General features: G+C 36.1%; 1 protein-coding gene across 5 annotated transcripts in view; it reads right to left on the bottom strand.

Moving 5' to 3' along the window:
- Positions 1-829: 829 nt before the first annotated feature.
- Positions 830-12,582, bottom strand: part of LOC115431029 (amyloid-like protein 2) — a 123,897-nt gene continuing 112,144 nt past the window's right edge. For 2 of the 5 annotated variants that reach the window (XM_030151262.1, XM_030151265.1), the window contains 4 exons: positions 12,106-12,279; positions 4,949-5,031; positions 3,804-3,881; positions 830-1,046 (listed from right to left, as the gene is read on the bottom strand). In XM_030151262.1, the coding sequence (XP_030007122.1) occupies positions 852-1,046; positions 3,804-3,881; positions 4,949-5,031; positions 12,106-12,279 (530 nt within the window). In that variant the 3' untranslated portion in view covers positions 830-851. Of the gene's footprint in view, positions 1,047-3,803; positions 3,882-4,948; positions 5,032-9,624; positions 9,660-12,105; positions 12,280-12,582 lie in introns of those variants that run through there. The other 3 variants (XR_003937047.1, XR_003937046.1, XM_030151264.1) reach the window with 3 other exon arrangements.

Here is a 12,582-nt window from a genome sequence, read left to right as displayed (position 1 = left end):
CAGTTCATAATGGTAGTTATGTTGCTGCAACGGAACTATATAATGAGTTCTGGTTCTTAAAATTCGAAGTTCTTTGCTTCAGTCTTAAACCACCCATAACTAGGGATGTAACGATATGAAAATTTCATATCACGGTTATTATGACCAAAATAATCACGGCTATTATCGTGGTATTATTGAAATTGTGCTCAAAATGTTCAAAACACACTGAAATAATTTAACCAAGTTGTATTTATAAAAAAAATAAAATAAAAAAAAAATAAATAAATAAATATAATTGGCACAATGTACTTTCTCTTGGCAGAAGCGTTCAAGTATTAACTCTTAGTGGTCTGAGCCTTTTTGGCTGTTTTTCAGTCCTTTTGATTTTGCCTTTATACTATATACAGAAATGTTTACTATACCCATGTATGGTATCTTTTTTTCAGCACAACTTCATCTATCATCTGCCTATTATTTTTTCACTTTAGCCTAATATATAAACATAAAAGGCCAGAAAATACAAAAAAATATAAAATGAAAAATTTATACACTTTATTGCATAAATAACACAAAGATGTTTAACGAACCTTTTCAAAGACTTTAAAAGTGAATATTGGTTCCAACTATTAGGTAGATAAAATTAAAATTGTAATAAATTAAAATATACTCAAATTTGGCATAAAGCATAGCTTTACATATATGTTTTTTTCCTCTAAGTGTGGTAATCAAACACGGTTATCATGATAATTAGGATTTATACGATAATACTAACCGTCTGCAGTTTTACCGCGGTTTATTGTTATACCAGTAATCGTTACATCCCTACCCATACTAACATAAGGTCACCTAAGTGAAGTTACATTCACTGTTCATTTTCTGTAATCTACAGACACCAGACCACGACTTACCTCCACGATGCCATGGCTGATGGTGCCGTATTGCCTCTTCCTCAAAAGTACCAGACTAATCACAATCACGGTTGCTATGGCTACGGCGATCACCAACAACCCAATCAGAGCGCTGCTGCCGAAGCTGAAGTCCTCTCCCAGGGGGCGGTAGGTCTCCTACGAAGAAGAAGATGAAGACAAAGGGTGACAATGAGGACACAAGATAAACACAACTGACCACTGTAGCAAAAAGAGACATGAAGCTGCTTTAGCTGCAGAATAAATATACCTATAGTAGTTCTCTCTGTTAATCTGTTTATGCTCTATAAATGATGACACTTTCATTTAACTATGTAGAGAAGTTATCCAACTGGAACTGGACCTTCCTTTTATTGCTTTCTCAGTCACAAAATCATTTAATTACTGCTGTATGGAAACACTTGAAGTGATCAATTATATTATTTTTGCTGCCACGTCTTTAGTATGAACTCAAACTGAATCAAAACACAGCCAGACATGAATACATAACAGCATAAAAAGATTTTATTTTCAAGAATTGACTAGATTCAGCTGAATTTTTAGTACTTTTAGTTTGTATTTGTAAGTTTTATCATTTCTATAATCTGAAAAATATAGAATCAAATGAAAAAGAAGGTGACTTTACCTCATTTTCTTTTTAATTTTCTACTTTTATTTATTTAGTTTGTGTTGGATTGTTCAGCTTTAATTTGGTTTTTGTGTCTCTTGTATTTCATTTATATTACAGTAAATTGAACTATTGTTTCACTGCTAGTTTTAGTCTTAGTTTTTGATAATTAGTATTGCTTCTGAGGCTCCACTATCATTTTTTCCTTTTAGTCTCAGACAATACAATAAAAATTTCTGTAAATGTGGCCAATAAAACACAAACCCAGTCAGGCTTATTTATTAACTCAGAAACACTACTGAACTAAGATCTCATTTACCTTTCAGAGATGTAGAAAATGTCCAACATGCTTTTACTTCCTCATGTCTTTACTCTTGTCTTAAAAGTCTATAAACTATGCAGAATCCAGCAGCTGTGTCTGATTGTTCACTATAAACTAATATTTTAGAGTTTTTAATCCCATATTAACGTTTTGTGCAGTGTGAGATCTAAGTCTCTCCCAAAACCAAACATTTATCTGAAAGCATATCCTGCTTTTATATGCACTGTCTATTAATTTTTAATTTTCTTTTTAGTATCTTTATTTTTAAGGCTCAGCAGAAGGACAAATAATCATTCTATATTCTCTTTGTTATATTATTAATCAATTGCTTCCCAAAACCCAAGATGATGTCTTCAAATATCCTGCGAGATTAACAAGTTTTTCTGTCACAGAGAAACAAGAGGAAAAAAAAACCCCAAAACAAAACAGGAAATATTTACTTTTAAGAAGCTGAAATCAGAGAAATTTGACTAAAAACTCAATAATCAAACTTGAGGGTTGGCAAGTGATATGGTGTTATTCGATGAATCTTTGCAGCTGTGCTAAATATTCAAGATTCTGGTCTGTGTCATAGTTGTACTGGGTTTGTTGATGTAAGCTAATTTCATTCCAAAGCTAATGGCTGTTCATTTTGCCTGCATCAATGATAACAGCGTGTACATTGATTTCTACGTAGAGAACGCATGCCAGATTTTCAGCCAAAATCCAAAGGCTGACGTTCATGCCTGCTCTGGAGAACCTCAGTCCCAGTTCACAATAGCTTGATGACTAGCTTTCAATGAGTTAGCATAAAAACATCAATAAACGACCAGCTCCCAGCACAACATATTACAAATTGTACCTTTAAGTTTTAGTGGATCTTTAGTGTTTTTGTTGACTACAGAAAATCTTGTAGTTTAAGTTTGAAACTATTTCATGTTGACAATAGTCAACTCCGTTTCCAAGATTACGATCGTCTCAGTTGTCTACGTCAATGATAACAGTCTGTATATTAATTTCTTTGGAGAGGACTCTGTTTGATTTTCCCATAAAAGACAAACATAATACATAAATAAAAATCTTGCTACTCTTCTGCTCCTCTAGCAGCAACATTGAACACAAGCTACAGTTAGCTTAGAAATAATCACCTAAAATCAATAAATAACTAAATTATCAGTTTTACCCTTTGTAAGTTATCCTTCCTTTTTAGCATGAAGCACTTTGCACATTCTTTTGAAAAGTGCTATATAAGTAAAATGAAATGTATTATTATTATCATTTCCAATTTTAATTATTGACTTGTACTCTTCATGTTTATTAATTGGTTTTTCATTGGCAGATGAAGCATAATTTTCAATGCAGGACCTGTTTTTTCACTCCATATTCTTATATTATTATATAAAACCCTCAGTGCAACAAGGACAATGTCCCTTTCAGCAGAGGATTTGTCACACACAATTTTGTTGTGACTAGTGTACACATGCGTCAAACGTGTCTCAGTGGAAGATTGTGTAATGTCTCACTAGTCGGTTTTTACACATAACCAGAGTCACCTACGCTCATCTGCACAATGTAATCTGGTACATATGACACAGACTAATCATATGTAAACAGCCACTGGGGATTCTTTTCTGCTCATTCTCACACATAAACTGAGCGCGCTCAGTTTGCGTGGATTCACATTCATCATATGAACTGAGATTTTCCAATGTGTAACATTCAGATACATTCACATAACAAACATGCACCCATGCAGAAATAACCAAAACATATTGAACAGAAAACTTTTAAAAACAAGAGAGGGGGGGATTTGGGGTCTGCTCCAACGCTGTGTTGTTTTAATTCTTTTCATTGTCATTGTTTTTGGCAGATTTCAGCTGGTATCTTTGCACACTCCCACACTCCCTCCTTCTTTCATCTTTTCCCCCACTACTGGTTATGACTACAGTTCCCCAGAGAGCCCTGTGGAGGGCGCCGCTGTACTCACCAGCTCATCATCATGCATAACGCTGACTCTCTCTGCACTGTAAACCACTTCTTTAACATCCAGAGACTCATCAATCACCTGTCAACACAGACAGGGGAGCCCAGGTTACACTCGCCACAATGCGTGAGCGAGAGCGTGAGACAGATAGAGCGAGAACGACAGAGAGATAGGCAGGCGGAGAGCGAGGAGATATGAATGTGCAGTGAAGTAAACGGTCAGGATTATCTGTATTTGTGCGATGATACACTTGGAGCTGTCTTGTACAAACTGGAAGAGAGAGGGAGGGGGTTTGCAAGCATCAACAGACTCTCTTTGAGGCACACAGTTAACATGTCCTTCTAAACAGACTGGCAGCCACTCAGAACTGAGAGCTCTAATTTGAAGAAGAAGAAAAAGAAGTAGAGGTAGAAGAAGAGGAAGAAGCACTGTGAGTGGAAGTGAGTGTGTCCAGGAGGCAGAAACAAAATCTGCTGTTTGTAGAGACAGAGCACTCCGGAGTCTTTTTGAGTTTTTTGTTGTTTCTTGTGAAAAATAATCACAATTCAAGTGATCTTTAAACCACAGACTTGCTCCGTCTTGAAAACATAGCAAAAAAAAATAAAAAATTAATGAATAAACAAAAAATAAATAAAAAATAAAAACTGCATGCACTCAAATACTTGCACACACAAAGTACACGTTTGCAGTTTGTGTCCGATTAGCATGCAGTGCACATTCAGCAGCCGCTTGGAAATCCATGAGTAGGGATGGCGTCCAGCAAAAAAAAAAGTGTCATGCGATGTCTGTGGAACAAAGCGTGGGGTTGATCTGAATGAGGGTTGGATTGCCAAAAAGAGGGACACGCAAATGGCCCATTGTGAGACAGCTGTAACTATGACAACATAGTTACTAGAATAATCTGACTCATTAAAAGCAGAACTTAAGAGAGCTATGTGAAAGCACTGTGTGGACTCATTAATTTCAATCATCAGCACAAGTGCCTCAGACTGAAGTAATGAATTAAACTGTCAAGACAAGAGAATATATTTTAGTTTAATTCCGCCTGTGTTGTTGCTTTAACAACGCTGCTCTCAGTTCATGTGTTTAGCGAGTTAGAAATAAAAAATGCTTCGAGGCAGAGACGGAGCGATCGATCAATCTCTTACCACGTTGTTGCTGATCTTGGGTTTGCTGTTGATGATTCTCTCCTCGGCGCCTATCAGGCCATCTAATCCAGACATGGCGGAGCCTGTAGGAGTTGAAGGACCACGGTCAGTGACAGCACGAGAAGAATAAACTAACAAACAGATCAACAAAAACAGAGGGATGGTGGTGTTGATGGCAGACAATGGCACACAGATGTCCAGCTCTTCGCTCACAACTGTGGCCTGAGTCGCCTCGGTGAACGCTGGCGACAACAAAGGCCTTTCTTCCATTTAACACAGTGAGAGCTCTGTGACACTGACCTCAGGTTTTTTACAAAGACCTTCTCTGAGCTGAGACGTCTCTGGAAACATCCAGCTATAAGAACTGACTCAGGATATAACAGAGGCAACAGATATGTACTATGCCTAGGTGCAGGTTTAAGGGTTTTGTTTCTCTACATGCTTTTATTCCTGACATTTTAAAGTAAATATCTGTACTTTCTATTTCTTTACATTTCCAAAAATAGGCTGTAACTTTAGGTTTTAGGCAATTTAGAGGAATTATCATTTATATTTATATAAGGATAAAGATTTCAATGTAAACATAATAACACATCAAACACTATGCAGATAGTATGTATAGATAATATTAATAGATAATATAGATAATGTACAGAAAAAACGGTCTCTTGACAATCGTAACAAGAGAAAGATTAAATAAAAGGCAAGATAATGGTTTAGAACTCTCACACAAGTTGAAAATAGTCTTAAGGGAAAGATAAATCTTGCTGCATCTTTTACTTAATTTTTTTCTTGTTAAAATTTTCAGTGGTTTGTTTATATTATATATATCTATATTATCTATACATATATAGTATCTGATGTATTATTATGTTTAAATTTAAATAAATCTAAATCTTAGGAAAAAATAGATGATAATTCCTCTAAGTTGCCTTTAAACTAAAGTTGAGAGCATATTATCGGAAATGTAATGTATCTTGCTCCATCTTTTATTTAATCTTCCTTTGTGTTTTGTTGTTTAAAAATCTAAAACAAGGTGAAAACAATATAAATAAAAAGATTCAATAATAAGAAAAAAAAATTAAAAGATACAAAAGAAGATGAAACAACATAAATGCAGAAAAAATAAACGACACTGGGGAAAGATGTAAAAGTTAAAAAAAAAAAAAAAAAAAAGAAAATGACCAAATTAAAAGATGCACTGATATATCAGCCAGACATTAAAAATCAGCATGTATGGTATCTTCTCACCAATGGCAATGGTATTTATGTGAAGGTTTTTTTTTTTTTTAGATAATGTGACAGCAGACTGAAAGATATAGAATGAAGATTTCATTGTGAATAAAGGGATAAATAACAAAAACAAAATAAGGAAACAGAGAGTAACATTGGATTCGGCTATCGGCCAAAACATTATTTTTAAAATCAGTGTTGGCCATGAATTTTGCAATCAGTGCATCCCTGGACAAATTTTCAATAATGTAAGGATGAAAATAAAGTTGCAACAAAACAAAAACAATAATAAAAGAATAATATGTAAAAGGCAAAACTAACAAAAGATGCAACAAGGAAAACTGTGAACATTGATGCAAGATGAAATTGTCAATAAATATAGACTGGACTGAGGATAAAATATGACATTATGTTTCCAGTCCTGTTGCTGACATTGAAAACTTTATTTTATTTAAATTTGTAAAGTTTTATTAGTGTTTGGACTAAATTAAAAAGACGAAGCTCAGTCCTTCAGAGGTCTACGTTTGCTTTGTACTATCCGTTCATTTCATTTCAGAGCCTGACATTGAAACAGTACTTGTATTTAAGTGTTTTTTTTTTTGTTTTTTTTTTATGGGGGTGAATAATATGGATTTTTGCCAAATACGAGCCTTGTAAACCTGTATAACTCAGTGTTTTGCATCTAAAACTCCTTTACGAATGCAAATTTTTGTGGCTTCTGGTATGAGTTTAGACCAAAAAACTGGGCTACAGTGTCAAATCTGCATGTTAGACTGATGGTTCTGAAATAGGCCTAGGGTCTATTAATACACACACAGACCAGATATGTCATGAATAAATCAGGATCTGAGAGGATGGAGGACTGAGCGAGGCAGTCGGCCCAGTCTCCTGAACAATACAGTAGAATACAGTCCACAGACATATGAGTCTGTCTGAGGCTGACTGTCGACTGCTGCTGTCACCGTTAGTACGAGTGCCTTCGCATACAGTCAACAACGACGTGTGTTTGCAGCCTCGCTCAGTGACATCACAAATCACATGATACAAACACAATATCACACTGTACGACGGGGACACGGGACGAAGCGAACAATTAGTCCATTAATTGATCAGTGAATATCAGCAGGTTAACTGATCAACAACCAGTCGACTACCGATTAAAAGTGAGGATTCAGTAAAAATGTCAAACACTTGTTGGTTCCAGATTCTCAAATTAAATCATTTATGATTTATGAAATAAACCTTTAAATAATCTTTAAATAAATACATCTTTAGGTTGGTAAATTCAATTAATTCAAACGTAAATTCATCACTGAGATATTTAGTTATTACTTTGATAAACTGTTAACATTCTATACCACAGGTGTCACACATGCGGCCCGGGGCCAAATCCGGCCCGCCAAAGGGTCCAATCTGGCCCACGGGATGAATCTGTGAAATGCTAAAATTACACTGAAGATATAATATATATATATATATATATATATATATATATATATATATATATATATAAAATACCAATCAATGGTGCTAAAATCATTTCAATTCAGGTTCCACATACAGACACATACAGTCCAATTAGATTTCAAGTGGGTCAGACCAGTAAAATATTATCATAATAACCTATAAATAATGACAATCCCAGATTTTCTCTTTGTTTTCTTGGTGTAAAAAGTAAAATTACATGAAAATGTTTACATTACCAAACTATACTTTTACAAAAAATGTGAATAACTTGAACAAATATGAACAAACGGAAATGTCTTAGAAAAGTAAATGCAACTTTATCAATATTCTGCCAGTTAGTAAATGTTTTGTGTGATTGTAATGCACATGTGTGAATGATAAACTGATAAACGAGGCAGAATATTGTTAAAATTACACTTGTTTTTCTTCATACAATTCAAGTTGTTCATGTTATTCAGATTTTTAAGGAAACTTTGTGGATGTAAACCTGATCATAATATAATTTAACTTTTTTCACTGTTATCATTTTACTGGTCCGGCCCACTTGAGATCAAATTGGGCTGAATGTGGCCCCTGGACTAAAATGAGTTTGACACCCCTGTTCTACATAATGTCTTTATTTGACAAAGTGTACTATCATTTCCAGACATAAAGTCCGTATTTTGATTCATTCAAGATAATATTATCATTTTGAGATGCTAGTTATTATTTAACAAAATCTCTCATCATTTTAAGTCATTAGATCATTACTTTGAGGTACAAAAGTATTAATATTTGTTATATCCTTATTTGATGACGCTTATAACTTTCAGACTTAAAGTTGTTTCAGATATTAAATCCTTATTTTGACAAAGTTTGTTATTATATAACATAAGAGAACATACAGTCATTATTTAGACAATTAGTCAGCATTTTGCCAAACTGTTGATATTCAGAGATATATATTCATTATTTTAGTTATTTGGCATTTATTCATACTATTATTTTTTTCCCCGAGACAGAAAATCAGTATTTGACAAGGTCTATTTTTATTGTGAGATCTACGGTGATTATTTTGAAATGTTTAATGATTACTGTGATAAAGGGCATATCACATTGACACACTAGATCGTAAATTTTTTTAGAAACGTTGTCATTCTCAGAGACGTTAACTCAATATTTTGACCTATGAGATTTATTTGTTCTCACAGTGGAAGAAATGGTCTTTCATAAAACTTTTAACAGGATTAAAGATCAATGGAAAAATAAAGGACAGATTCTCTATAATGGTTTGTTTGCAGAAAAGTTCTGGGCATCCACTTTCAAAACAATCAATAGATAATTTAGATTCTGCAATTAGAGCAAAGTGTCTGATGTGTTTGCTGTGGAAGATCAGGAGGTTAAACCCAGATCAGACCGACCGGGTGACGTCACCACATCCCAGATTCAGGTTCTGGAGGACAAATGAGGACAATTTACAATGGGCTGTGGGTCACAGCACTAACACTGAGGTTCAGACAGGACCGGTAAATCACACGGGTCCTATCAGGAGGACGGCGACTGATGAGGGATGAGCGTGGGGGCAGGGGGGCGGGGTGGGGGGGTGGTAATTAAGCGAGGTGCTTTGACAAATGTACTGAGGACAGGATGACGGCAAACACACGACTGAATAGATCGGCTGAGAGGGAAGATATCTGCTTCTCTACTTCACTTTAAGTCACTACCTCTAACATCCTAGCATGAAAAGAAAAGACCAGGAAATGCAGCAACTGAAATCCAACCACGCACGTTCATGAGTCATCAAAGAAAAAGGGGGAAAATCAAACCCAGATGGTTTCAGATAAAACAGCGATGGCGAGGGATGGCGAGGATCCCAAACCGCACCGAGGGAGGGGAGGTAAAAGGAGAAGAGTGGAACAGAAGAGGAGATGAGGATGGTTTGGGAGATGAAGAGAGGGAGGGGAAGCCGGAAAACAAGATGCAGCAGAGGCACCAACCTTTCTTGAAGGCACGTGGGAGTCTGATAGGTCGCCTTGGCATTAGAAATGAGCAACAGAAAAGAAAAAAAAAAAACAGGAAGAACAGAAAAAGAAGGAAGAGAAGAAGAAGAAGAAGAGAAAAACTTAGGTGAGCAGAGAAAAGGCAGGATTATCAAGAAGCTTGTGTTAATTGATTAGGAAAAGAGCCCAGCAGGGAAGAGTCCCAAAATAAATTTCAGAGATAAATTAAACAGAAAAGAAGAAAGAAAAGAACGAAGGGAGCCATTTCAGAATTGGCTATCTCTACTGTATCTCAGCCCTCTGGGTGTTGGCATCTATAGTAAATGTTCCCTGTAGATTTAGTTGTAATTTGTTGGAATCGTTCCATTTTTAACTTCTCACTCTCCTTAAGGATTCAATCATAGGTTTGCCACAAATGTAAGAAAGAGGCAAAGTTTTTGGCTCCGGATCAGCACCAACGCCTGAGGTTTTGTGAATTTATCTGAACTTCAGTGGTGCTGCGTTGAAGACTAGGCCACAGGGAGCCGAGCAGACGCATTTAAGTCCAAACTCCTGGCTCCAGAGTGCATTTACATCAGAATAAAACACACTGTAGATCCACGTCCATCACAGAGTACATGTAGGGCTTGGTATTCATTACTTTTACATGCACACTAAGGCCTATATTGATCAAGTGTGGTTTACTCTATATGGTTAATCAATAAAAAAGTTAACAGTATATTTCATTGGAACATTTGATTCATTAAATGCAGGCATACAGGATAATTTGAGCACCAATGTGTTATGCTCCATTGAAGACCTTCATTACCCATAATGCAAGAAATGTTAGTTACGATGCTAACCAGTTTGTTGTTAGTAATAAGCTAACCGGCAACATGTGCAAAATTTTTGTTCACTCTATAAATCAGAATCGTTTCCTTGTAGAAATAGTCAAACTGAGCTGCAAAGGCCTTTCCACGCTTTTGCATTTTGATTGACGTCACATTACTCCGGCAATATTTACACCTAGCTTCCACACTACTGTGCAGCTAATCCTGTTTTAGTTTAGTTTGTGGAGAGACAAAATATTTAAGTTTTGAGTCAGTGATGCAAACATGCAAATTTGCCCGATTGGTCCTATCAGTGACTACATATCCCTGGTGGTGCCTGAAGTTCCATGCTAACATGCTAACTTTTTATTAGCATGCTAACATAGTATGCAAGACTTTTTAGTAGTTTGTAGTAGTACTTTTTAGTCTGAATCCATAGCATGTGAGTTGCATACTGTTACCAGGCAAATATTACAGTATGCATGCTCTGGAAACTTTGTTGGCATAAATATCCCACAATGCAATGCAACAATAAATCATGACAGAAGGCTAACAGAGCTGGTTTTCTGCAACATGCTGAAGTCCCCATATGTGGTATTAAACATATGTTGGTAGAGGTAAGATGGGCTGGTTACTAAGGTAACTGGTAAGGAAGCTTCCAGGAAGTAACATGTATTCGCACCCTTAGCATATCTGACAAAATATGTTCTACTGTGGATTTAGACAAAAGACAAGATTTTGTGTGTATGCTCCTTAGCATGATACTTAAGATGGACCGCGTCTTTGATTTGTCACCTTTCACATGATGACCACAGATGTATTAATGTTAAAGATTAACAGGTTAACTTTTCGCCTAAACCTCCAGCAGAACATGCCTGGATAACGGACGCATTGTCTTTCTTGAAACTGGAAAAGATCAAATTGTCTCTCAGAGGATTAACTGAGAAATTTTACATTACATGGAAGCCTTTTGTCTCTTACTTTGATAAAACATCTATAGAAAACATAACAGAATAGAATAGCTATAACAATTGTAACTACACTACAAACAAAAAATTAAGGATATTTTACATTTTTGGCCTATTTTTTTCAGTTGGCATTCTTGCACAGCGCTTTTTACTTTTTTTTTGTGTGAATTGTATTGAAACACATTTTTTTAATGCCCAGACATAGTTTTATTTACAAATGGCAAAAATGACAAAAAAAGACCTAAAAAAGAAAAAGATATCCGTAACTTTTTGTTTGTTGTGTAATTGAATGTGGACCAATATGGGTGGGTGGGGACTACTTCTACCTTTTTCTTTTTTTTTTTTTTGTTGAAGTTTGTGTTTGTTGTTAGTTGGTTTTTGGAAAACTGGAAATGCTTATACCTGTGCTGAGAGGATATGTGTACTTAAAATGTGTCTTAATGAAAAGATTATTAAAAAAAAAAAGGTTAACTTTCTTCTCAACCTTCTTGTTGTGAAACTCAAGTGCTAACCACTATGCCACCACTTCGCCATGATCTTATAATATGACTAATTAGTATCAGCTGTAAATTCAGGCATTTTAGAATATTAAGAGATCATTTAGCTTCTGTGGACGGAGGTTGTTACCCAGACACTTGAATATTTTGTGCATGTAAACATAGTTGCCGATGTCGATGATACCTGTGGCTTAAGACACTCACCCTCTGGTTCTGGACGGGACCCCAAGGATGTGACCTGGAAGGGCCGGTATGGCTTTCCCTCGGACACAGGGACTTCCACGCTTTCCTCTGACGATACGGTGACGTCAGGCTGTGATTCAGAGATGGACGACAGGAACTGGTCCATGTCCGCTTTCTGCTCCTGGAGAAGTTCATCTGCAGAAAACAATAAAAGGCCGGATGGTGAGACGGTGCAGCCAGGGACATGGCATCAGTTGGTTTCACCAATTACACTATTTTTCCATCAGTAACGGAGCTGCATCAAGAGGCGTCCGTTCTCATTTCTGCTAACTACCAATTAGTATTTTTCTGAGAGCTATTTTCCGTGTAAATCTGCACATCTCCCAACAGGATGCTGCACGGTGAGAGCTGTGACCCAATTCTGTCACAGCACCCGCTCCACTTTTATCTGAGCTGCAAAACCCAGCTATGCCTCCTTTAATGAACCAAATGAAAAAG

Source organism: Sphaeramia orbicularis, chromosome 13 (genome assembly GCF_902148855.1).
Source record: "Sphaeramia orbicularis chromosome 13, fSphaOr1.1, whole genome shotgun sequence".
Taxonomy (NCBI): Eukaryota; Metazoa; Chordata; class Actinopteri; order Kurtiformes; family Apogonidae; genus Sphaeramia; species Sphaeramia orbicularis.
This window is presented reverse-complemented; position numbering and strand designations above follow the sequence as displayed.